The 26,491-nt window shown below is 45.0% G+C and overlaps 2 protein-coding genes across 7 annotated transcripts in view; one reads left to right on the top strand and one right to left on the bottom strand.

Annotated features, from left to right (window-relative positions):
• The window catches only part of LYRM1 (LYR motif containing 1), a 15,467-nt gene extending 8,565 nt beyond the window's left edge, over window positions 1–6,902 (bottom strand). Inside the window, exons 1-2 of one of the 2 annotated variants that reach the window (XM_061992190.1) lie at window positions 6,788–6,902; window positions 4,224–4,323 (exon numbers count right to left, since the gene is read on the bottom strand). The gene's annotated coding sequence lies outside the window, so the exon portion shown is untranslated. The remainder of the gene's footprint in view (window positions 1–4,223; window positions 4,324–6,787) is intronic. The other variant, XM_061992189.1, reaches the window with a different exon arrangement.
• Window positions 6,893–26,491, top strand: DCUN1D3 (defective in cullin neddylation 1 domain containing 3). 5 transcript variants are annotated; one of them, XM_061992185.1, is made up of 6 exons: window positions 6,896–7,000; window positions 7,533–7,667; window positions 15,013–15,192; window positions 17,567–17,642; window positions 22,784–23,321; window positions 25,260–26,491. In XM_061992185.1, exons 5-6 carry the CDS (start codon window positions 22,891–22,893, stop codon window positions 25,741–25,743), a joined length of 915 nt encoding a protein of 304 aa, XP_061848169.1. In that variant the 5' UTR covers window positions 6,896–7,000; window positions 7,533–7,667; window positions 15,013–15,192; window positions 17,567–17,642; window positions 22,784–22,890; the 3' UTR covers window positions 25,744–26,491. The 5 variants fall into 5 exon arrangements, with proteins under 5 accessions (XP_061848172.1, XP_061848170.1, XP_061848169.1 ...); XM_061992186.1 differs by lacking the exon at window positions 7,533–7,667 and having other exon boundaries at window positions 6,894–7,000; XM_061992187.1 differs by lacking the exons at window positions 6,896–7,000; window positions 7,533–7,667 and adding an exon at window positions 12,653–12,718.

The following is a 26,491-nucleotide window of genomic DNA, read 5'->3' as shown; positions in this document are numbered from 1 at the left end:
CTGCCCATCTTGGTGTCATCTGTGAATTTACTGAGTGCACATTCAATCTCCTCATCCAGATCATTGATAAAGATGTTTAGATCCAACAAATCTTTTTTTCCCCTCTAGTTGCTTCTGCTCTCCCACTTAGATTTTTTCTTCCTTCCTTTCTTTCTTCCTTTCTTTCTTTCTCTTTCTTTCTTTCTTTCTTTCTCACAATTGGAATTGACACAGAACTGTGTAGCCCCTCATCTAGGCACAGGCTGCACTTTGGCATCATTGCTCTTTCCCACATAAACCAGATGATGTAAAAGGTATTAAGCAGCTTGGCAACCATTTGCTCCCATGGCTCATTTAGTCAACAATTTCTAACATTAGAGACTTGCCCATAAACCATTTCTGCAAAGATCCATAAATGAAGGTGTGAGGAACCCTTCACAGATAGAGGATCTCCATCCAGAAAGGATGAGAGCAAATAAGACAAAATTCAGAGTCTCTGTCAGATTCTGATCTGAGTGGGAGTGTAAATAGGGAATAATTCCAGCGAGAGCAGAATTACTTCTAATTTAAACTGTTGTAAATGAGATTGGATTTTTTTTCTTTGGTATAAACAGAGCCCACACTGGCAGAAATGTAAGTGACAGTACAAGTCATTTATCAGGTGTAATTTTTTCAAGTGACACTACTTGTGTTAGTTTTGTGGGTGTGCAAAACGATTCTGAGTAGGACAGAAAGGAAGATAAGAGAGGCTTTCACGTCCCTGTAGTTACTCATCCTGCAACTTACATCTTTGGCATTTAGATAATAATTGTATTTCACATCTCTGGAATGCTAAGTGGATGTTACACCACTTTCCCACTGGCACTCATCTTGTGGTAGTCACACCCATTGTTTAACTTCCACCGCCCTTCATTTCATGGCAGAATGCAGCCCACAGAGGTTAACCACAGGCGTTGCTGTCAGGAAAGTACAGGGTTGTTGTATTAGCTGAGCAAATTTCAGGTGTTTGCTGCAACCAAACAAACTGGGAGAGGTCAAAGGTAGGTCTGTAGGCACAAAGGTATCAATGGGAAGAGTGGAAGGTTGCAGGTGGGTTTTGAACCCATTGTTAGAATTAAGCCCTCAGAGGGAAAGCAGGCATTGCCTCCCAAACCAGCATTTGCTGGATGCCGAGGCAGGGTTCTGACAATGCAAGGCTGTGTCATTCTTTGATCTACGTGCAAACCCCTGTTATCAACACGTAGTTCAAGCACATGAAATATCCCATTGTATCCAAACTTGCAAAGGAGGCTTGAGCAGTTAATGAGTTACTGCACGATGAGGCACAAACTTTTTTCATTGTTAATTAAAACAAATACTCCTTTAAATTATAAAATGTAGTAACACCTTTTTTTTGGTTCAGGAAACATACACATTCCTTTAGAGTTTTACATGGTTGACACCAGTCTTCTGTTGCTATTTGCAGGTTTGTTTAGAATTTAAAAGTTTATATAAAAATAAGGAAAGGAATCTGTCAACTGCACTGTAAAGTGACCCCAGTAATGCACTGTCAAAGCAAAGTTAGGACAGAAGGCAAGATGCATAGAGACTGACTGCTTATATACCAGCAGCTAAATTACAGCTGCATCCCAGTGAGGGATGCTTGGCCAAGAATGCATGTCCAGCACTCTCCTATCTGCACAGCTCCTCTGCTGAAGTTGTTAGTCTATTTTATTTCATCCTTTCTTTTCATGTCAAGCATTAGCTACTCACTTTAAACAGAAAATCTGCCAGCAGCAAGTACATAGAGGATTTTAGGAAACAAAAGGTGAAAGTAATAGACCATGGGGGAAAAAGGGATATTTTAAAACAACAGATCTCTTCTTTTACATCCCAGCTAACTAGGGCATGCATTAGTAACACACACTGAGACCTGATGCTGAAATCATATTTGCTCAGGGGAGGAGATAGTGGGCAACAGAACTCGTCATTAAATAATTTGAAAAAGCTGCTTTGAACTTCTCAGATGTAAAATGTTTTATTTGGGAGCAACACACCTTCTGTTTGACAGCTGCTTTGCTACTGGCAAGTACAGGATACTGACACAATGACAAACTGCTGGGCTGATTGCCTTCTGAATCAAGCTATGATCACATTTCTGTTATGGACATAAATGGCATAATCCAAAAGCACAGCAAACCAACATTATGGTATGGAACATCAGCTTCAGCTCTTGTGACAATCTACAGCTCATACTTTCAAGTGCACTCTTTGTTAGAGATGCAAGAAGATGTGCCTGTCAGGTTTGGGATTTTATTATAAGAGCTAAATTATACCACTTAGCTAAAGAGTGACCTGCAGTCTCTCTCCTGCTGCTAATGCAACAGATAATCAATCATTCCTTTCACAGCTGTCCACAGCAACTAGAGGTCAGTAATCCATATTCATCTTTCACGCAAGCCTGCCCAAATGAGTCTGTGGTTCTTAAGGCAGCAATGAATTTGGTCTATCATTTCCTTGAGAGATAACAACTGAAACAATGAGTTCCTGTAGCACAGGGAGAAGAGGAGAGGTCACAGATTCCTGTGACAGCTGGGCAGGTCACACACCTGCCAGTGATATTAAATTTCCAAATCTAGTTTCCACGAAAGCCCTTTTATTTTCTTTTACTCAAACTAATGACTCAGTGGCCTGTGACAGGTAGTGCCCTGCAAACATCGACCATGTGTGGCTGCAGTATGTACCTAGCAAAGCAAAAACTTTGTACTTCAGCCAAAACCAAACCATAGCAAAACTCCAATCACAGCTAAAACATCCCATTTCCTCATGGTGAGGAGAAACAAACTGAAATGAAAGATCATATTCTTCCATGATGGTGTTGTATCCTCATTTCTAGCAGTGATGCAAGCCTGTATATTTCAAAACATTTCCATCATGGATTAATTTGACTTCACTGTTTCCATCTACAAGCTGCAATCATAAATCTATGCAGATTTGGTGAAAAAGAACCAAGTTACAGAACAGAGTTATTCAGTAGTGACATCTGAAAGCAAGGTGACTTTCACATGGTTCTAGATTTTGTCATGCCAGTATGTTTCTGCTGGCAAATTGAAGCGACTGAAACCCTCATCTGAAACACCGACTGACACCTCTGAACCAGCCTGGCTGTGTCTGTGTGCTGTTCATCAGCTAAGAACTCCACCAATCTATTTGTGCCTCAGATTTCTAACTGAACTTGGATCTCTTTTAAGCTTTCTCTTACATAGGGTGGTCTTTTGATCTGAAAAAGGAAACCATGCAAAGAGAATACAATTAAATACTAAAAGCAAGGACTTGGATTTTGTCATGGGTTTTCCTGTGCAATTTCAAATAAGTGAAATTGCAGAAAATTAGGATTCTACAACATTCTCTTCTATGAAATAAATGAAAGTAGAAACCCTTAACTAGTCCTTTTTGATCCCAGAGTTTTCATTTGCTTAGTCTGAGATGGTCAAGGCATTATCTGGTTCTACGAGGACGTACCAACTCTTGCTCTGGGAATATCTCCTGTGCCATAGTAGCCTCAGGAAGAACAGAAATGCTGACTTAGACTGGGGTAAGTGGGATGAGAAATTACAACAAAAATTGCTTTGTATATTTTGTAGCTTTCTCCTGAAAAGCACACAGTGCCCAGGTGTACTCTAGGGCACTAAGAACTTGTCACTTGTCTTGGCCAACTCTGTCACTCATGCTTTCATATATTTAGAACCATTTCCCCCTCCTGTTTAGTTCTCATACAAGCAGAGAAAGAGGGTTTAATGCAGTGCAATAAATTTAGCAGAGAAAATGAAGTCTCAGCTATCCTTGGATGGCCTTAGTTATATAATATAGAAGCATACAGAAATATAACAACATGGACACAAAACCTAGTATGGATTTATGCACCTTATTCATATCTTGGCTTCTAGTCAAATGCAACTGAATGCACAAACAGAAATATTTCCCAGTATTGGAAACACTCCAAAACTCAAGAACAGGTATAAATATTAATGGTAGCAGAGAAACAATCTTCTGTACTCCCTTTCTCACTTAGTTCTGTGGGTCATTTAATAAAACCCATTTCAGGAACCCTCTCCTTCAGTTTCCAAACACAGGACATTGATACAGTTTGATTTTTGGTCACTATTTGATAACTATAGCAGGGTACATATATAAAAAAAATTGATTTTGGAAATCAAGTGTGTGAATGCTATTCAAATTTGGGAGTTTTGCCAGCAGAACCTCACACAGTATTTGCAGTAGACTCCTCCAAATGGTGTCCGTTGGGGCCTCCTGCTTCATGGGCAGCACAAGGGCAGAGGAACCCAGGCTCAGGGGAAGGGCTGTCTGTGGGGAGAGGATCATCAGGCCTGGTGGTGACACCTCTTTGACATGAGCACCAGCTCGGCAGCAACGGCAGGCCCAGGTGAGAGATTCAGGAGATTATCACACACGAGACCCTCTCTGCACCACTGAGGAGCTGGGACATCCCACAGGCAGTGGCACTGTGTGTTACAGCAGCATGGCTGTGATACAGCTCAGGGTAGGCAGTGGCTCTGTGGGTGGCAGCAGCGTGGCTGTGATACAGCTCAGGGTAGGCAGTGGCACTGTGGGTGGCAGCAGCGTGGCTGTGATACGGCTCAGGGCGGGCAGTGGCACTGTGGGTGGCAGCAGCATGGCTGGGATACGGCTCAGGGCGGGCAGTGGCACTGCGGGTGGCAGCAGCGTGGCTGTGATACAGCTCAGGGCGGGCAGTGGCACTGTGGGTGGCAGCAGCGTGGCTGTGATACGGCTCAGGGTGGGCACTGGCTCTGTGGGTGGCAGCAGCGTGGCTGTGATACAGCTCAGGGCGGGCAGTGGCACTGCGGGTGGCAGCAGCGTGGCTGTGATACAGCTCAGGGCGGGCAGTGGCACTGTGGGTGGCAGCAGCATGGCTGGGATACGGCTCAGGGCGGGCAGTGGCACTGCGGGTGGCAGCAGCGTGGCTGTGATACAGCTCAGGGCGGGCAGTGGCACTGCGGGTGGCAGCAGCGTGGCTGTGATACAGCTCAGAGCAGGCAGTGGCACTGTGTGTGGCAGCAGTGTGGCTGTGATACAGCTCAGGGTGGGCACTGGCTCTGTGGGTGGCAGCAGCGTGGCTGTGATACGGCTCAGGGTGGGCAGTGGCACTGTGTGTGGCAGCAGCGTGGCTGTGATACGGCTCAGGGTGGGCAGTGGCACTGTGGGTGGCAGCAGCGTGGCTGTGATACGGCTCAGGGTGGGCAGTGGCACTGTGGGTGGCAGCAGCGTGGCTGTGATACGGCTCAGGGTGGGCACTGGCTCTGTGGGTGGCAGCAGCGTGGCTGTGATACAGCTCAGGGCGGGCAGTGGCACTGTGGGTGGCAGCAGCGTGGCTGTGATACAGCTCAGGGCGGGCAGTGGCACTGTGGGTGGCAGCGGCGTGGCTGTGATACGGCTCAGGGTGGGCAGTGGCACTGTGTGTGGCAGCAGCGTGGCTGTGATACAGCTCAGGGCGGGCAGTGGCACTGCGGGTGGCAGCAGCATGGCTGTGATACAGCTCAGGGCGGGCAGTGGCACTGCGGGTGGCAGCAGCATGGCTGTGATACAGCTCAGGGCGGGCAGTGGCACTGTGGGTGACAGCAGCGTGGCTGTGATACGGCTCAGGGCGGGCAGTGGCACTGTGGGTGGCAGCGGCGTGGCTGTGATACGGCTCAGAGCAGGCAGTGGCACTGTGTGTGGCAGCAGCGTGGCTGTGATACGGCTCAGAGCAGGCAGTGGCACTGTGTGTGGCAGCAGCATGGCTGTGATACGGCTCAGAGCAGGCAGTGGCACTGTGTGTGGCAGCAGCGTGGCTGTGATACAGCTCAGGGTGGGCAGTGGCACTGTGGGTGACAGCTGCGTGGCTGTGATACGGCTCAGGGCGGGCAGTGGCACTGTGGGTGACAGCAGCATGGCTGGGATACAGCTCAGGGTGGGCAGTGGCACTGTGGGTGGCAGCGGCGTGGCTGTGATACAGCTCAGGGCGGGCAGTGGCACTGTGGGTGACAGCAGCATGGCTGTGATACAGCTCAGGGCGGGCAGTGGCACTGTGGGTGGCAGCGGCATGGCTGTGATACGGCTCAGAGCAGGCAGTGGCACTGTGGGTGACAGCAGCGTGGCTGTGATACAGCTCAGGGCGGGCAGTGGCACTGTGTGTGGCAGCAGCGTGGCTGTGATACGGCTCAGGGCGGGCAGTGGCACTGTGGGTGACAGCAGCGTGGCTGTGATACAGCTCAGGGCGGGCAGTGGCACTGTGTGTGGCAGCAGCGTGGCTGTGATACGGCTCAGGGTGGGCAGTGGCACTGTGGGTGGCAGCGGCGTGGCTGTGATACGGCTCAGGGCGGGCAGTGGCACTGTGGGTGGCAGCGGCGTGGCTGTGATACGGCTCAGGGCGGGCAGTGGCACTGTGTGTGGCAGCAGCGTGGCTGTGATACGGCTCAGAGCAGGCAGTGGCACTGTGTGTGGCAGCAGCGTGGCTGTGATACGGCTCAGGGCGGGCAGTGGCACTGTGGGTGGCAGCAGTGTGTCTGTGGCGCCCGGCCGGGGCCAGGCTGCGGTGGCTCGGTTCAGGCTCCGCCCCGGCCCGTAGCCGCCCGGACCGCGGGGGCCGCTGGCGCGTTCGTGCCCCCTGGCGGCCGGGGCGGCACTGCCCCACAGCCGGACGGAACCACCGCGTGAAGCGGAGGGGGTTGGCCAGCCCCCCAAGCCTGCAGCCCTTCCCCTCCGCCTTGCCCGCGCCTCGGCTCGCCCGCCCTCCGCCCCCGCGCTTTACCTTCAGGCAGCGGCGCGCCGCGGCCTCCCTCCCCGCCTCCGTGCGCCGGTTCCGCCCCGCCGGGCCCCGTGACCGCGCGCCCGCCCTGCCCTCACCGTGCGTGCGGCGTCGGGCACGCCGGTGACGTCAGGACGCGCGGCGCCGCCGCCAGCTGACTGCTCATCCCCGGAAGTGATGCGGGAGGGGGCGGCAGTCTCGCCGGGAGCCGCGGAGGTGAGTGAATTGGACCATGTCTCTTCCCGTCCGCGCCGGGCTGCGGGAGCCGCGGGCGGGGGGACGGCGGCGGGAGCGGCGCGGGGTTCGGTCCGGCCCGGCCCGGCCCGACTCGACCGGCGGCGCGGGCTGCGGGGCTCGGCGGGCGGCCTCGGCGGGGGCCGCCGCTCTGCCCCTCAGCCCCGCCAGGGCCGGTCGGGCGCTGGGGCCCCGCTGCCTCACGCACGGCGGGGTCTCCTCGGAGCCGCAGCCCGCCCCGCTCCCGGCACTGCCAGCTGTCCGCACGGCCCGCTGGTCCCCGCGTGCCCGGCCGGGAGCTGGAGCCGCCGCCGGTGCCGCGGCGCGGCGCGGGGCAGTCCCGTCTGGGGCACTTCTCCGGTTGTGCTTGTTCCGTCCGGCCCCGCGCAGGCCGGGGCAGCGGCTCGGCAGACTCGGAGCGCTGGGCGCAGCCGAGCCCAGCCTGCCCGTCAGCGGCTCTGTGCCCCAGGGAACGGGGGTGCCTCGCTTAGGGGTTTTCTTTGATGCGTGCCAGCTGCAGGATCCCCAAACGCTTCCTCCTGACGACCCCTCTGTGGTAGCAGCAGCGCGGCCCCTCCAGGGCTGAGCAGATGGGCTGCTTTGTTCAAGTGCTCTCCGTGCCCAGCCTTCACACGTGTAACGCTAAAAGGTGTGTAGTCCCAGTGCTTTCAGTAAAGAGATACAAATCATAGAGCAATTTATTTCCAACGTAGTTCTCGTGTTTTGAACATACCACTTTTGCATGGCCCCTTTTCTTCTTGCTTTAGCTTTCACTCCCCTCTCCTGAGTGTGTTTACCCTTCCTGTGAAAGCTGCAATCTGCGTTAATCACTCTTGCGCTCTGGGGCTACCGTGGTACTAATAAGCCACTCATAACAGCTTCAATTGTAGCTTGCATAATCAGTGTTTCAAGTAAATATTGAAAGAATATGCCTTCCCTATTAGTGCTGTGATTGCTGGAAAGAATCATTGATTATCTTTTAAATAGTTAACCCTGCTGATCTGCTGTCCTTCAAAACGTTTCATTGATAACTGAAGGGTCTGATGCCAAGTATCAGAATACAGCACAGATCCACAGATGAGAGCTGTTTGTTTTTTAAGGTGGTAGTGTCTGCTGTATAAATTAAAGGGGTAATAGCTTAAGTGCTGTGAGCAAAGGGATATAGTTGTACAAGCAAAAAGCACAGAACTGCCTTTCTGAAAATTACAGGCAGGTCTCACTGGCAGTTGCAGCTGTGCTGTGTGGTCTGTCTTTATTTGGGAGGACAGTTGATAAGATAGATCTTCTGATCTGATATTGTCTAAGAGCCTCTTTGTTGAATCATGTGTAACTACTGTATTAGTGTTTTATCTGGGTTAGCGATGGGAAGAGAGGAGTGTTTCTCGAGCACATCTGGTAAAAGGTGGTCCCCTGGTTAAGATTGCATGTGAAAGTAAAGAGATCTGACTACATGTTCTTTACAGCTCTGTAGCATGTCTGTAAAATCTTCGCTACACAGGTGTGTCTTACTGGTCTGTGCAAAACCTTCACAGCCCTTTACATGAAAAGCAGCGCGCACTCTAAAGCAAAGATTTTGTGCACATCAGCAGAAAAAGGAGAGCTTGTGATCTGTGTTGAATTAGTTCGGATTTGCAAACTGGCTTTACAGACTTACTGCAAGTATCAGCTCTTGTAATGATTTCTTAACTTCAGATTATTTCCTAATAGCAAGTTGTATGGAGGCGTGAATGGTTATAATCCTTTAAAAAAAATCACCAAACTATTAATGAGGAACTTACAGCTTTGCTACCACTTGGCTGCTCAATGTGATGCTTTTGAAATTGCTTTCATCTTGAGACTGATAGCCTGCAATATGATCTGAAATCAGCTCCTGGATATCTAAGGCTGGGTTGGGTGCCTTCTCTGCACAGTTTCTTGCTTTATTTCAGAGTTGAACATTGTCATGTTTATAGCAAATTGTAACTAATTTGTGTCAGTTGTTCTTATAGTCTTAGAAATGTATTCATAATTACATCTTCAATTTAGTATGAATTGCATTTAAAGAAGGTGAACTGAAGGGATGGCTTTGAGAGAAAACTAAGAACAGCTCTTCTGGAAGACCATCAGTGGAATGAGTTAAAGAAGTATCTATTGAGCAAGAAGGACTGCCAGACAGTTTGACAGACTTCTAAGACAAAGAGCCTTGTTCGGACAAATATGTTTGGTTGTGGAAGAGGCTTGATTCTGCTGTTTGATTTGGTTCAGCTTAAATAACAGAAAAAAACCTTGTATGTTATGTGTATGTGGATTGGGGCAGAGGAATATAAAGTAGAAGAATGGGGGATAGACATGACTCTTCTCAACCTGCATTTCCTTGTGGCAGAAAATGATGTAAAAAGAGATGCTCAACTGCCAGTCAGCAGGAGTGTGAGTCCCGCAGTGCTGCGAAGAACTCTCCCACACTGTGGCACCAGATTTTCTTTATTGGTGCTAGGAAACTGTTCAATTCAATTTAGAGCCTTGGAGCACTGTAAAATCTTTAGTGGTGGGATTGTGGTAGTTTGTAAGAACTTGGAAAGTGCAGAAACAATGTAATTGTTCCATTAGGCACGTGGGTCTGTAGTAGTGAGTGTAACAGGAAAACTGCTCCAGGAATAAGGAGAAACTGTAAATATAAAGGCACGAGATGTTAGAAAAACAGTCCTTTCTTTCATCCTCATTCTTAAAAATAAGGAAGGAGATGAAGATTGGTAGCCAGAATTCTTGGAGACTGAAAGACCAATCTGTAAACACTTGAGAGACTTGGTAGTCACAAAGAGATAAGAAGGAACTCCCTTAGCAGCCTTCATCAGGATTCCGACTGGGCTTCTTCTCTCTGACTGCTTCTCCCTAGGGGTCTGCATCTTATCTCGCTGGTTTCCTTTCCTCCGTTTGCCTCTGACTAATAGGCTTTGTCTTCTGGTTACTGGAACTCTTAATAATTTTTTGTCTCTTCCCCCTTCCTCCTCTCAAAAACACTAGACTAAATGGCTGTAATGTTTTGCAGATTATCTGCATTGGTGACATGGATTAATTGTATACTTGACTCCAAGTTATTCAGCAGTAATGACATAGTAACTTAACTTGAAACAATGGTAATTTCATGGCACATGTTCAAGGCAAATGTTGCCTTCTGGTAGAGAGTCACTTGCAATTTACCTCCCAGTAAACATGTGACAGGAGTAAACTGTCTGTGCTAGTTTATTTGGTGTCAGTAAGTTGTCTCAAGCGAGTCTTTTGAAACAGTCAGCTATCTCTCTTCCCCCCAACCCCCTTTCTTTTGACTTTAGTTTGAGTCAGGTAATTACAGATCTGAGCTGCAGCCTTCCCAGGGAGTGATGAGAAAAGCTAAGGCTTGCGGACGTGCTCCCATCCTTTGCTTCTACCTTGATTTCACCCTTACATGAGAAGATTTTGTGGAGCTGCTCAGCTGTAGGTAACTGACTGTCAGTGAGCAAGTCTGAGAGCTCCCAGGGTGGCAGTGGCTGGCAAAGCAGAGGGGAGCTCTGCTCTCCCTTGCACAAATGACAGTGTTCTTTATGGTGACATGAGGGTGTTCTCCTTGTCACATGTAGCTTTGGTGTGACAGTTTGGTGATGCTTTTACATTCAGATCTCAGCGTTGACCAGAGCAGAGGAAGTGAAAGTGAATCAAAGCTTTTTGCCTAGAAGATAACCTGAGAACTAGCCCACTTAGACTTGTTCTTTCTCCATGTGGCTTGGGGGACAGTTCTCCTGTCCAATGATCTCCATCCTGAAGGAAGCAGAAAGTCTGTGCTTTGGGTAAATGTTATTTAATTGCAATGTTTTGCTACTAGAAGAGTGATGGTTAGGAGACTACTTAGCTGTAAGTATTAAAAACTCTTTCACAGAAGTAAGAATACTGTAGTGAAACCAACAAAAGCATAGATGGTGAGACAGGATTCCAGTAATGAGAATGAGCTGGTATAATCTTCTGGTGTCTCTGAAAGAATAGTTATAAATGCTGTTCTGTCTGTGACATCTGGTTTGTGAAAGACAAAACTTACTTAGCAAAATGTGAGAATGCTGTTACTGACCTCCTGTCACAGTTTGTTATTCCCAGAAAGTCAGACTGCCAAAAACACTATGACAGTCATAGTTACTTGTCTCACTTCTCCTATTTAGTGAACATAAGTGGTTTTTTTAAAACCAAAAGGATTATATACTCCTGAAAAATACCAGAGTCTTGTTTTTACATCCACATAGTAACAGAAAATGACAGTTTTTAGTTCTTACTCTGAATTTGTTTAGTGTAGTACAACTTCTCTTTCTGCAACTTTGGAACATCTAATGCAGTCAGGCTTATCCTTTTGTTTTAAAACTGAAAGAGAGGGGAAAAAGTCATCCAAATGCCCATGAATAGGTATTAGTAGCTTAGTAATAGGCTCACAAACACAGATGTCCTAGAACTTGGTTTTGGTCGTATGCTGACTGTTCAATATTTTCATTGCAAATGAGTTGGTACAGAAAGCCTTGAGTACTCTGGATCAGCACATAAATGGGCAGTCTGGAAGTGCCAAAGGTCTGATGTATCCCAGTTTCAAGCACAGGTACCCTGGAGTTAGTGATTGTGTCTTGTGAAGCACAGGATGGGTACTTACACACCTTACGTCTGTTGGGAGACAGAGGACGTGAGTTGAAACCAAGGATATGTGAAAAGTTATTAACAAAATATGTGTGTTGGTTGAAGCTGCCAACAGATTTCTCACAGAGAGATGAGAGGTTTTGTTACAATGGGTGACCTAAGTTCAAGTTCTCAAAGGAGCTCCTTTGAAGCTGTTGATACAGTTAACATCTGAATACTGCAGCATCCTTTGCACAGTGAGGAGTGTGTGGTTCACTGCAATAGGGAAGTCAGGACTCAAATCAGTAGTGAGAAGTAGGGTCTCTGTAGGTGGCTTTGTGTATTTTTTGCTTTAAAAGCTGCACTCAGTGTAACAATCCAAGCATATGCTCCTGAAGCACTTTCAGCTGTCAGTCCTTTCACTTGGAACAATTTTTTTTTGGTATATAACTTAAATATGATTTCAGTATTTACATGACCAGCTGGTAATGAAGTTACTACACAACTGCATGAAATGAGTGATTCTTCTGGCTGGCAGCCTATGAACTGTTCCACTGACTGAGATGGCTGGTGGGCCTTCTGTAAACTCCTTACAAGCATCTGCTGCCAGAAACGATCTGATGAGGTGGTCTGGCTCTTGTCTTTAGACTTGTCCCTTCTCTGCCCTGTCAGTCATGATTCTCACAGCTACTTTGTGGTGGAGGTGGAACATCGTTACTCAGAGCTTCTGCAAAGATTTTTTGTGTGTGTGATTGGTGTATTCTCCTCATTGTTGAGAGCAGTAAGAAATATAAAGTTGTCCACTTATTCCAATTAGTTTAAAGCCTCTCTTGTGATTACAGGAATCACTTGGTGTCTATCTAGTTATATTCAGTTGAATGTAATGCATGAAGGTGCCTCAGCCGCTTCAAGGCTGTCTGCTACCTGAACTCAGTGCAAAAGAAAATCTGTGCGCACTCAGCTCAGTTTAAAAGTAAATGTTTTTTTTCCATTGCAGAGTGGATTGTAGACTGAGGTGATTTTTGAAAGGTATTCTGGTTTGGCTACAGGGTACTTGCAGTTTTCCACAGATGAATTTACAGAATTGACTGGGACAGAGTAAGTAAATATTTGCAGCTACTTTCAGATGCTTACAGTGGGATGCATCTGTGTCAAATATCTGAGGGCCATGGTTTCTGTTGGTCCCACAGCCTGCAGTTTTGCTGTAGGAATGTGAACTGGTTGAGTCTAAGCATAGAGTAGCTCTTCCCCTCATGTGTGCTGCTTTAATTATTCATAATACATACCGAGATGCTAAAGGTCTGTCATGCTGTGCAAAAGTTACAGTGTGCTCTGGAAAAATACTGAAGGGTTATTCTTTTACAACCCTTTGCACATTAAAAGGAAAACCCTACAAAATCTCATTAGATGATTAATTGCTTTTTTAAAGTGTTGAACCTTGGAAGTTGTATGGCCTTTGAGAAGCATCTCAGGGGAGAGGGGGAAGACCCATAGTTTTTTATACTCAGTGACCAAATCTTTGTTTTTTGAAGGTGAGAAATTCAAACTCATCCAGAGTTTGAGTTATATGCAGTGAAATAAACGAGTTTATTCATGTCTTGAGTATGTATGAGGTAGGGAGTCAGGTGGAATCTGGTTGGGGTTCTGGTTTCAGCTTTACTGAAAAGTGATGGCGTGGTCTTGAACAGCCACCTTGTTTGCCTTGTCTTGATTTCCTCTCTGCCTGTTGTCTTGTTTGTAGCTTAAGTAGACTCCTTGAAACAAGTACTGCTGCTATGTGAATTAGTTCATTAATTTATTTACATTAGAAGCACCTGAAGGCACTCTTCTCTCTGCTACTTAGCTAACTGGACTTAGGTTTCCTTTGTGAAAATACAATAATCCTTAAAAAATCATTCCACTCACCTAATAAAGTAGGATGAAGTGCATAATAGGAAAGGATTTAAAACACTTTAATTGAGGCCAAGTGGAAAAACAATGAGAAGTCATCATTAAATAAGGTATTGTGTGATTACAGAGTGTTACAGGGAGGGATTCAAAGATGATGCAAGCGTGTTGTCTGAAAAAGCTATGTAAGAAGTGTCATCCATGAGAAAAAGTACTAAAGTGCCTTTACTCTCTCTTTCCCTGTATTTTTTCACATTATTACTCATGGTTTTTTGAGCTAACCTTGCACACAGTGAACTACAGATCTGAAATATCTATTCCATTTTTTTCTTAAGACTAATTGTTGAAGTCTGAACATGAAATGTGGTGTCATTCCCCATGTCTTAGCAGAGTGCTCTTTGAGAGTGTGGAAAGCAGATTTCTTCTGCTCTGTCTTGAATGGAAAAAATCTCACTTGATGTCCCAGCCTTAGACTTGAGCTGACAGTGCACCATGTCAAAGTGCAGTTGTCTGAGAGATTTTTGCCTGCTTCCTGGTGACTGTGGGGCCTCTTATGGGGAGATGTTTGGTGTTGGCCCTAGTCCTTGGCACACAGAGCTGGCCCAGAGTTATGGGTTGTAGATAAAGTAAAGCAGTTTCTGAATCTATTGTTACTTGAATTTATTTTTTGTACCTGCCTGTCTCTTCTCTTCCAAACCAGTTAAGCCTTTCCAATATAGTCTTTCTCAAAGAAGTCCACATCTCATTTGAGAAAGTATTTGGGCTTCTAACATATTGCCAAGCCACCTGCCAAGTGGCAGCACAGACTGTGTGCTCCCTTTTCATGCATTTGTGTAACTAGCTTCTACTCTGATACAGGTGTCTTCTGTAAGGGTAAATGTTACCCTGTTTGATCAGATCTCTAGAACTGGTTTGTTTCTAAAGCTTAAAACAGGGTTAATCAGAAATAGTTATCCTGATTTGGAGCAGATTGACAAAGTTTCTATCTGTGTGCCCCCAAAATCGTAACCTGACTGTAGTTCATTGAAAGGTGCTGGAACTGCAGGAAGCCTGACAAACTAATAATTCATTTTAACTAATTGCAGTGAGACTTCTCTGCTTTTAGACTCCATCTTAAGTACCTTCAAATGAATGTATTTCTGCAGCAGAGTTGTGGAGCAGATCTGTGTGCCAGCCTGGTGCTAGTGCAGCGCTTGGTTTGGGAGATGGGGAGGTGTCTCTGGACTAATGAAAGCCCATAATGTGCCCATTGTGCTGAAGTCAGAGTGTTTTTGCTGAGAAAGTTTCGCTGCAGGTTATGACTTGAAGTAAGAAGTTTCTATAATGTACTAGCTTTGCTAACCAAAGCTTCATTTATACTTTAAGAGTTAGGCTCTGTGTACTTTGGTGCTGTAGCATGAAACTCAGCTGCACAGTAAAATCTTCCACATGCAGAACTGATCTTCTTAATTTTTGCCCAATCAAGAGGGAAACATCCTCACTGATTCCTCACTGATTTCACACAGAAAAGCAAAGGAAGTTGCCTGTTGTGAGAACACTACCAGCTCTCACCCCTGGAAAAGCTGCTGAGGACAAGTGTGGAGGGTGACAGCAGCTTTGGCACTCCAGCGTGATCCTCGGTGCACCAGTTACTCAGGAGAGCCAAAACCACAGGGAGAGTCAGATACAGGTGCAAAAAGAAGCAGGTGAGCAAAACAGAGGTCTCCACAAGCCTGAGAGTGCACACCATTTAATTATTTCTTTTCCCAGTGGAATGGAATTGCTAATGAACGGTGCAGGCTGTGTTGTGAGTTACTCTAGTGTGATGCTTCTGCACCAGCAAGGAGGGATGCTTGGTGATTATAGCATACAGGTATACCTTGCAACTCTGACCCAAGGAAAGAATTAAAACCTAGGCCACAGAGTGTTGATGTTCCTTTCCACCCTCACTTTGTGTGATTTAGGATGAAGCCAGCCATGACACATTGCTTTGGTATGGTAGCCTTTAAATACAGACTTGAAGAGCTTGGGTTTTAAAGTGCTAACTCATACTAACTTTTTATTCCACATCCCATCATTGTGTTGTGATAGAAATTGGCATTTGCTGCCATATTAAAAATTCAAAAACGGTGAAATGAGCAACTTGGTATAAGAAGCTGTAACAAGGAGGGAAGAATTGTAGCTAGTGGCTCAAACAGATGTTAAAATTTCTGGCTGCTGCTTGCAGACAGTGTGTGTGCACAGGTCATCCAACATGGACACTACTGCAAACAACCTGAAAAAGTTTGTCTTTTGTTGGATAGGGCTGAACTTCACCAGATTCAGCTTCTTTTGAACTTGAAGTAAGTGTTTGCTTCCAGTATGTGCTGTAGTCAACTGGAAACGTACATTTGGTGGATCACAGACTTCTTCCAAAGAAATACAATTCTGTTTGAAAAGTAGTTCATTTGTTGCATTGTTGCCATGACAATGGCTTTTAAAATGTGAAGTGTAAAATGCTGCCACTCCTCTGTTTAAGCAGGCTCCTGGGGGAATGAGGCTGCACAGCACCCTATGTCCCTCACTTCTCTTCTTTCCTCCCCCAATGATTTATAAAAGGAATTATTTAGTTGTGAGGGGACAAAAGAAATTAACATAGATGTGCTGGATGTTCCATTTTGTTCAGTTCTTGGAATTCGTGGGATGCTCTGGTTGAATAGAATGAAATCCCAGCTAATTCTTCCACCATGAGAGAAGCAGGAACTCCTCTGTTCCTGTACACATTGAAGCTGGATGGTGGCAGTGCACCCTTTCAGCAGGAACGGATGCTAAAGGAGCTGTGAGGCTGTTGGAGTTGGGACAAAAGTGGTAATGTTTGTGTGAAGATGAGGTTTGGAAAGGGAGGTGTAAAATACAGAGTGAAGTAGGCTTTTTGGACTATTCATGCCAGAAGTAAATGCCCAAAACAGGGTTCAGTGGAGACTGGGTTTTTCTCTTGTGTGTGGATGATGGGTGAAAGTACCACTCCACATTTTCTAGGGGTTTTTAAGCATTTTGGATGCCTGTTTCCCTGTGTTTTTAAAAGCTTTGAGAAATCTGAATTAGGTTTTGTTTCTCAGTCAGGTTTGTCCCAATCCATGCATAGGACTCAAGTTTGGGGAAAAACTCAACTTAGGTGGAGATTGACATATGCCATAAGAACTTGTTTCATGGTTGCCTTTTTACATCCATTCCCTACTTTCCACTGAAGAAAAAACACTGAACAGGTTAACGTTCCCACTTGAAGCAGATCTCATCTAAAAATCAAGTGTGCAGAAAGGCAGCTTTTGATCACCTGTCTGCTCCCTAGATGTACTAAGAGCTGTAAAACCAAGACACTTCAGTGTTTCTGTTAGCGTGGTGGAGCAGAGGAGCTTTGCCAGAGCTTTCTTGGTGACTGTTTTATTTTTCTACATCACATACAAACAGATGTTGACTAAGTGCTGTGGTTGTAGCTCTTGCTACATAAACCAGACAAACCTTTGTCTGTCATCTCTTCAGAACTTGGTAGTTATACAGCAGAGCTGGGAGTTTAAGAGAAGTGAAGTTGAGCCAGCTCGACTGGACATGGGAAAACAAACATGGAAAAGAATGTGCTAGAGAATGAAAAAAGGGAATTACTTTCTAGACCCAACTTATGCTTTGCTGGGTAGCAGCTGTCTGGCATTTGCAGATTAAACAGCCGCTTAGCTAACATGCACTGACAATGATAGCATGTCCTCTGTTTTGCTTTGAGTGCATGAAATGAAGAATTAACTCTCCCATGCTGAAAACCCTGAAAGTATCCGGAAGTGTGTGTTTACTCCTAACAAACATTTGAACTTGTCTGTTGTAGTCACTACCTGCTCTGTGCTTTATATGACAATGCAGAGTTAATGGTGTTAATGCTACTCCGTAAGTCAAAAAGTGAAGGAGCTTTATAATGTTACTCTTTGAAACAAATGGAGTTTGGCTCTGAAGGGGTTTATGAAATGCATGGTCACTTCTGAGCCGTTTGGTGTGTTTCATGGTTTTTGTAGCCTCTTCTGAATGTAAAGATTTGTGTTGTCTTTTGTCTCACAGTGTTCCATGTGGAACCCAGGGAGCCTGAAGGAGGCTGTGAAGCTAGTGGAATGATTCCCTCTGTAGCTGAAGCTATGTAAGTATTAGATGTTTGCTTACAAGGTCACTTGCCTAGCATCAACTATTACAGCAGGGATTGCTTCTGGTTCAGCAGTTGCAATGATCCTCTTGTGCCTCCCCAATTGAAAGCTCTGTGTGTCCATTCAGAGCTGGAAAAACACAGGGCACACATGATACTGTTCTGCTCTCAGCTATTTTAGAAGTCATGTGCTCCTGTCCAATAAAAGGTAGATAATGCATAGTGAAATTCTGTAAAAGTCTTACAGGCTGTGCTCAAGTGTCTGTGAAGAGTTGAGGCCTAGTTAAGCTCTGGCAATGTTGTCTTTGCCTTAGCTGCTGAGCTGCTACTCGGGGAAGGATTTAATGGTTTGCTGAGCTGTGTCCCCTTTTGTTATGAGATTCCCTCAATTTATCTTTGAGGTTTTCCTGAATGTATGGAGGGTTTTGTACTCTTCTCTCTTGATACTTTCTGCATTTTGAAACCCATTGTAAACACCTTCTGACACAACACTTTGTTAAATAGCATAATGTTTGGCTGTGTTTTGTTATTCTCTGAATGTATCTAATAATTTCTATTACTACAATAACACTGGTCACTAGAGAAAACTACAGGGTTACTTAAATATCTCCTTTGCATCTCCTCCTGCCAGTTCTCCCCCGCTTCAAGGCTGCCATTTTCAATTGTGCCATGGTGTGCTTGTATGACAGAGAATTATTACTGAGTCACTTTGTTGTTTTGCTCCTTTCTAATCTTGGGTTACATGTGATCTGGGGACTTGAAAATGGAGAAAAACTGATTTTCTTACAGCATTTGAAAAAATAAAGAACCTCGCTAAAAACCCCTCCAAAACAAAACAAACAGCACCACCAAGCTTTAGCAAGGTGCTTCCAGTCTTCTCTAGGTTTTCCTTAAATGTATTGGGCAATACAGTTCTAAACATGCTTTGTTCTTACAAGGATGACTGTCCTTTACCTGGCAGTATTCACCAGCACCGGTTTTCCTGTGTTTCCAGTTGCTTGCTTACTTCTAGAAAGGAGCAGAGAAACATCCCTGTTGATCTGTGCTTTGCTGTTCCTGTTATGTGGAAGATGGCCTTGTGGGCATCTTGGTGATTCATATTTTCTCTAGGTTATTGCTCAATGCTTGTCTGAGTAATCAAACTTCTTTGGGAGTACTGCATCCTGCAGCTCTGAGAACGTTCCAACCTTAGCCCTGAATTTTGATCTTTTTCAGTAGAATGGCAAAACTAGTGCTTAACACTGCCTTTTGTGTTGTACAAGCCTGTTACAGTACTTTTGCTCTTGGGAACTCATCCTTTGGGAATTGGTACTTTTTTACTGATCCAGTATAACCTTTGGGTACACAAGAACTTTATCCTTGTAGCTCGTGCTCCAGCTGGGAGAAACCGCTCTGCATGTCCTTGTGCTCACTTGCCTGCAGTTGGTGTGACCCAGAGGTGGCATTGGCTTTGCTGCAGATAAATGAGCACCTCTGTTGGCTCCCCTGAGAGTGCTCTTTCACACTCTTTGAACACAGAGTTCAGCTTGGCTCCTGACGCTGCAATTGGATCCTCTCTCCAGCCTTCCTTAACAAAAGAGCTGAGTTCTCCCACTTGTTTCTATCTCCTTCCGAGTCTCTTGTTCCTTTCATGCCTTGAAACCTGAGTCATGTAGGAAGCGGAGGTGACTAGTAAGTGAAGTGGATCCAGCTCAGTGAAGGCATTTTATAAAAGGGTAACTGATGGAGCACCAAAAGACTTTTCTCTTGCAAAACCAGATACATGCACAAACTGCCAGCAGATGCAGTCTGGCTGGTTTCTTTTTCAAGCTAGTTTTGCTATTTTTGGGGTAGAGTATTTCAAAGTATCTGGCACATGGCATCAAATTTCATGTAGTAGAAAAGTGAGGAATTGCAGCAACTGTACTTCAGTATCTTCTAGTGTTTGTTCATAATGAGTAGGCTTGAGCTCTGAAAACCCCCTTGGCAGGGAGGAGGAAGGGAGAGCTCTGGTACTGCAGGGAAGAGCAGTGCTAGCAGAGGCCAGGCAGTGGCTGTTCAGGAGCAGCAGTCAGCTCTGTGCAAAGCAAATAGGTAGGAGTACAGAAAATGTCCTTGTTAGAAGGGAGTGCTGTGGATAATGTGCACTCTGTGGCTTGGTGCTGCTGTGCTCTCCGGTGGTTTTTGGAAGCAGCTGTTGGGACGCTTCCTCACGTACAGGTGTTGAATAATGGTGGCTGACCTCGCCTCTGTGGATTGTAATGCTGTCTTTTCATGACAGCAGATGACAATAAACCCTGTCTGTTTCACCATTCTGCTGATGTCACTTTGAAGACTTGAATATTAGATTATCATCATTAATACAAGCTGTTGCTTAAGAAGCATGACAGCATGAATCACTTCTGTTAGGAAAATTTATCGACAGAGTATGCAAGTGAGCCTAGAAAACTGCCTGGTTTTAATTTTAAACTTTAAATTGGGATTCCTGAAGTGAGTTAGTTTCATCTGTCCATTACTCTACCTGAGACTTGACCACTGTGAGCTACTTCAGAAGAAAGTACTCTTCACTAACAGGCAGCTCTTCTTTAACCTGCCAATAGGGAAAAGCTGTTCTGAATCCCCAACTTCTGCTAATTGCTGTTATGTATTTGAGCAGGAAGTTTTATAAACTAGCTTAAACTTTAAAGTCTAATACTAGTTTTTACTCAGGAGGGGTTTTTTTTTCTATTCCATTTGTTACTTCTCTCTGAAGAAAAACGTAGCCATAGAAGTGGTAGCTGTCTGAGGAGCTGATGGAAGAGCAAGAGTTAGTGTAGGTTGAGCTTTTTGAATTCTGGTAGATTTAAAGGAGGGGGGAAAAAAAAAAGGCAGGCTGGTATCTGAGATTTAATCTTCAGCAGTAATTTACACTGCCTAATAATAGTAATTTTTGGTGTAGACTGGAGAATTTGATGTTGCTCAGAAACATGACAATTCAAAGAGCTGTGAAGTACTAAGAACAGTGAAATAGGGTGTTGGGCTTTTCATATGGAAATGCATATTTTTTAATAAATCCTTTAAAACACAAATAAATAGGAAATTATTCTTGACTACATAAAACTGAACTGTACTTGCCTATGAAATGATGCTACAAAGTTCATTGTTAAGGCAGTTTGATGAAAAGATGTACCGGATGTTTCTTCCTTCTGCTGCTTAAAAGTAGGGTTTTGTTAGTATCGTTTGTGGTTTATGGGCTTAAGAAAAGGGATTGGGGAAGGCAAAGTGGAACCAGGTTGTTGAAACCTGCATCTTGACTGTTGGAGTTGTACTGGCAAGAAGATTTTTTTTCTTTTAGAATTGCCTACATGCTCTTTTGCCAAACCAGATATAATGGCTGAGTTATGTTTGCAGTCCTGACTTCTGGACAATTCATCTGCGCATGGCGCTGCTGATCCAAGTTGGTTTACAGCTTAAAACAGGGATTCAGTCTCAGAGGAGCTTTACCTGGGAAAGAATACAGAATAACTGACACGATAGGGGAGTGCTGGAGAGAGTCCAGTGCAGGGCCATCAAGATGATCAGGGTACTGGAACATCTTTCATATGAGGAAAGGCTGCAGGAACTGGGGCTGTTTAGTCTGGAGAAGAGGAGATTGAGGGGAGATCTTATTAACATTTATAAATATCTAAAGGGTGGGTGTGAGGAGGTTGGGACATCCCTCTTTTCTATAGTAGATAGTAACAGGACAAGGGGTAATGGGATGAAGCTGGAACACAAAAAGTTCCACTTAAACATAAGAAAAAACTATTTCACTGTTCAGGTGAGGGAGCCCTGGCACAGGCTGCCCAGAGGGGTTGTGGAGTCTCCTTGCTTGGAGGTCTTCAAGACCCACCTGGACATGTTCCTGTGTGACCTGATCTAGGTGATCCTGCTTCTGCAAGAGGGATTGGACTAGATGATCTCTAAAGGTCCCTTCCAACCCCTACCGGTCTATGATTCTATGAAGTCTGTTTTATTTCTTCAGTTTTTATTTTTAATCTCTTATTTAATTGTGTAACCTGGAAGCAATAAATAGAGACAAGGCAAACCCAGTTTTTATGTTTGAGGCTTTTGCCTAACTGACAGTGGAGATGAAATGCAAAGAAGTGGGTAAAGGAGGAATATGATAAGCAATTGCTTTCTTGGAGTTGATGTTTCTGAGAAATGGCCTGTCCACGGCATGGCTGTGTGCTGATAGGATACTGTCAGTGTTAGTTTGGTTTTAACAGGGAAAATTTCAGGACGTTTTTCTCTGGGTAAAATCTTTTCTAAATATGCAAGGCGTTAGCATTGTGATTTATAAGGACACAGGATGATGAAATCAGCTTGGCATTTTAATTTTGGGTTTTTTGTTTTAAAAAAAAAGGCTGAACTGGAATTACTGCTTCTTATCTGCATGTGTGTCTGTCTGAAAGTTTCATTAAAAAGGCCCCCTTCCCTGTCTGTCTTGTTACTTGAAGGGAGGAGCTCACTTGAAACAATGAGTAAGTCCTAAACACCATCTTGCAAGACAAGGGAGTGTTGCCTCCTCTCTGCAAACACTCTCTGTTTAAGAACAAATCTAGATGCCAAACTGCTTTAAAAAAATAAAAACCAAAACACTGCAACCCTTGGCCAAAAAGCCCCACAACCAACCCCCCCCAAAATCCCTTTTACCCATTTGCTGAAGACACAGCCTAGATTGACTGCTTAAGACTCTGCCAGGTTGTCCCATCAGTGTCCCCATCCCTCCCCCACCGCTTTGTTTCAGTGGTTTATAGTCTAAATATAAAACGTGGGTATACTTTTAAAAACCATTTCCTTTAGAATATTTCTAGGTTAGAGTAGTCTGTCTTGATGAAGCCTGTACATGAATCAAGCTCTTTGTAACCTATGTTACAGTAAGAATTTTAGGAATTTCCTTTATTAGGACCCGTTAGTCTGCTGCAGCCACTGAGTGAGCTGCATTGATTTCTAGGTAAAACAGCCTGAATTGCCTGAAATTTATGGCATATGCCAACCTTCTGTACACTACTGCTTTTCAGTAGGCAAAACTTAAATATCCTGAAGTCACATTCTCCCTGGCCAACGTTGCCCTACGTGTAATACTTCCAATGTTCTTTGTGGAGAAACAGCAATTTGACGCTGAAACTGTTTTTCAGGTTAGCTGACTGCCGCTCATGGCACGGTGAGATGTGTTGAAGGGTGGCTGCGAGGGTGTCCGACGGCAAGGGGACTGCTCTGGAAGCTGGGGCCAGCTTGTCACACCATGGGCCAGTGTGTCACCAAGTGCAAGAATCCTTCTTCTACCCTTGGCAGCAAAAACGGGGAGAGGGAATCGGGCAGCAAGTCGCACAGCAAGAGAAGCGCCGTCCACAAAGACGAGCACGGCTCCGCTTGTGCGAAGCCTTCGGGAGATATACTTGTGAATGGGACAAAGAAAACAGATGCTGCTGTAGAGTCTAGTCAGCCCTCAACGTTTTCTGGAGATGCAAAGAAAGACTCTGTCTCCAGCGCAGAAGAATCTTCACTTCAAAGAATTGGGGAGTTATTTAGGAGGTATAAGGATGAGCGGGAAGATGCCATACTGGAGGAAGGAATGGAACGATTTTGCAATGACCTCTGTGTTGATCCCACTGAATTTAAAGTGCTAGTTTTGGCTTGGAAATTCCAGGCTGCTACCATGTGCAAATTTACAAGGTTAGTTGTTGTAGAACTTGTAATTATTTTCATATGTTTAAGTATATCCTGTCATCTGTATGTTGGAGAGACAGCCTCATTAGCTTCACTTACATATTGCTGCCAACACTTGCATTTTGATCAAATTAATTCCTACCACTGCAGAAGGTAAGATTCATATTGTGTGTGCTCTTTTCCCCTTCTCCTCACAGTGGGCTTCAGGACCAAAGATGTGGTTTTGGACATTATGCTGCTAATGATGAACAGTGAGAGCCTGTAGATGTTCACTTATTCTTGATTTACCCAAAGCGGTTTTACTGTATCCTGCAGCATTATCTTAGTGATGAAATTGGACACTGATATTCATTTTCACTTGAAAGGAATGTGAGATTCTTTAGCTATTGCTACCAACTCTGTTATTGTTCTGTGAAAGAATGACAGACTGCTTCCTCAGAATTGTTCCTGCCCAACTGGTGTTACACTTAATGCCTTTTTCCAAGGGTAATCCTTGTGACAGTGTAGAGAGGGAGAGAAACACAGGGGTTTTGACACTGGTAATTGTTTTGTACTGGCTGAGCAGTGATTGGTATTTAGAGTGCTGCCTGTCCTTCTGAACAAGGGGATCAGTCATCAGGCTTATAGCATGTATGATGCTAGAGAAAAGGACAGAATGGCTAAAACTTACCAGACCTGCCCCCCACCCAAAAAAAACTAAACCCAAAACTACACAGCCTCCTCCCCTCTCCACCTCCAACGTGATTATCAATGTTCAGGTAAGAGCAAGTAAAGACTTCCTCCAGGGACTGGCTGAGAGAGAGTAAATTATTTTTCAATCTGTCTAGATTGATTTGAGTAATGCTGCCTATTTTTACTCAGCTAATAACTTTCAAAATGTGGTGTTCTGAGGCTTGAATCAAGCTTCTGCTGTGCACCGAACACCAGATAGCTTTTTGAGCATCTTCAGAATCTTTGTGAATGTGGATGTGTGTCAGATGGATGAGTTACTGTGGAATGCAAATATGGGTTTACTGGAGACTGGCGGTGCAGGTATTTGCTGACATGGTAAAGGAGTTACAAGTAGTGTCAGTGATCCTGCACAGCCACCCTGAGTTTGATTAATGTCAAAATTGATTTGTTTGGAGAGTGTATATCTAGTGGTGAGAGGTTACTTTTATCTGTGGTCCTGCTCTGTGATTAGAGGTGCTGATTGACGTCTCCCACCAAGGAAAACAATGTGGTCTCCTGTTCTGAGCACTGCCTTGTCTCCTGTCTTCCCTCAGTCCGTTGTTCATCGGAGCCCGCTGGCTTTGGTTAACATTGGATGTTCTAGCACTTGCTCATGAGCATTAGAGAAATCAGAGCTGGCCATCTACCCACATGGGCAGATTATTAGTAGCTAATTAGTGTAGGGCTGGTGCTTGGAGCAGTGTTTATGCTGTTGGAGCCTGTGTTGTGTGATGCTGTACTCCTTTTCACTCTCCTGGCAGGTGTGTTGCTGCCTGTTGCCGTTGGCACTCTATTCATTTTGCAGGCTGGAAGAGCAACCAAAAACCACAGGAAAGCCAGCAGTGAACTGTTCTGAACAGCTTGCCCAGGGCATGGGCATTTATACATGTGCAATATCAAAACAAGCTGGTGTCTGTATGGCGTTTCGGGGCGTAAATGTGGTGTTTTCAAACATCTGGTGTTTCTTCTGTGGTGAATTTGATTCCCTTTTTATTGTGAGAGAGGCTGGATGTGGCGTTATCGAGTAGTCGGCCAGCCAGCAAAGTCTCTTTGGAATGCTGATGGTCCCCCAGCAGATCTGGGTGGTACCTGTGGGTCCCTAAGCCATGACAAATTTCTTGGGAACATCTCCTCTCCCATGGCCAAGGTTGTCCAGGTCACCCTCTTCCGCTTTGGCCTGGCCGAACGGAGGCGGGAAGCGCTTGAGCTAATTTCTCTTCTCTTACTTGATAGGAAGGAGTTTTTTGAAGGCTGCAAAGCAATAAACGCAGACAGCATCGATGGCATCTGTGCCAGGTTCCCCAGCCTCTTGATCGAAGCCAAGCAGGAAGATAAGTTCAAGGATCTCTATCGCTTCACCTTCCAGTTCGGCCTGGACTCTGAAGAAGGACAGAGGTCGCTACATCGGGAAATAGCCATTGCCCTTTGGAAATTAGTCTTCACCCAAAACAAGCCCCCCATTTTGGACCAGTGGTTACACTTCCTAATCGAGAACCCCTCAGGAATCAAGGGAATCTCCCGGGACACGTGGAACATGTTTCTAAACTTTACTCAGGTGATTGGACCGGACCTTAGCAACTACAGCGAGGACGAGGCCTGGCCGAGCCTCTTCGATACCTTTGTGGAGTGGGAAATGGAGCGAAGGAAAAAGGAAGAGGAAACCAAATGTGTTACATCTTCGGACACAGAGGGCCTGTGTGTGGAGGAACAGACTTAGTGGCGTCACGGCAGCGGTGATGGAAGCAACCTGTCGCCCTTCATGAAATGTAAACTCTGGATGTTTCTGGAAGTTACTGAGGCTCCAGATTTTTTCTACTTTACACCTTTTTCTGCCTTGTCTTTGAAAGGGCTCTAAAATGCTGTATCATGTTTTAGGCACTTTCTGAATTTTGGTTATTCCTTTTACTCTTGCCCTGAAATATCTGACCCTGGCTACAACTTAAGCATTTTTGGGGTTGTTTGTTTGGGGTTTTTTTTAAGACTTCAGATTAGTATAAGTAAGTCTGATATTCCTTGCACAATGTAGATCTTTTTAGTTAGGTTAAATTAACATTGCTAAATTATACAGTGCCAGATTTTTTTCATACTACATCTGTCAGGGCAGGTCTGTACTGTGTGTAGTGCTGTTTACATTGTTGAAATTTTAGGCTGTAATAATTTTAAGGTTTTATACCAAGATGAACAGCAGTGTTAACTGTTACCTATAAATGCATTAATCCCCTGGTAATAAGGCTCTAAAAAAAACCACCCCAACGTAAGCAACAGCTTTTTGTAATATGGCTAGTTCCCATTTTAAGCTAACTCTTAGTGAATGAGTCCAGATCATTCCTTTTTTGGGGGGGTTTCAAACAAAATGTTGGGATTGTTTTATAAAATTACTGTACCTGTCAGTCAACTGAGTGCTAGATGATGATTTGTATCTAAATCTCTTACACATCACATAATAAAAGAGCAGTACTACCTCA

The sequence above is a fragment of the Colius striatus genome, chromosome 3 (genome assembly GCF_028858725.1).
Source record: "Colius striatus isolate bColStr4 chromosome 3, bColStr4.1.hap1, whole genome shotgun sequence".
Taxonomy (NCBI): Eukaryota; Metazoa; Chordata; class Aves; order Coliiformes; family Coliidae; genus Colius; species Colius striatus.
This window is presented reverse-complemented; position numbering and strand designations above follow the sequence as displayed.

What these genes read in the sequence shown, in the direction of transcription:
- DCUN1D3 (XM_061992188.1), top strand. Translation starts at nt 22,891, where the DNA reads ATGGGCCAGTGTGTCACCAAGTGCAAGAATCCTTCTTCTACCCTTGGC. An exon ending in ACCATGTGCAAATTTACAAG is followed by an intron (nt 23,322 to 25,259) that starts GTTAGTTGTTGT and finishes CTTACTTGATAG; the next exon opens with GAAGGAGTTTTTTGAAGGCT.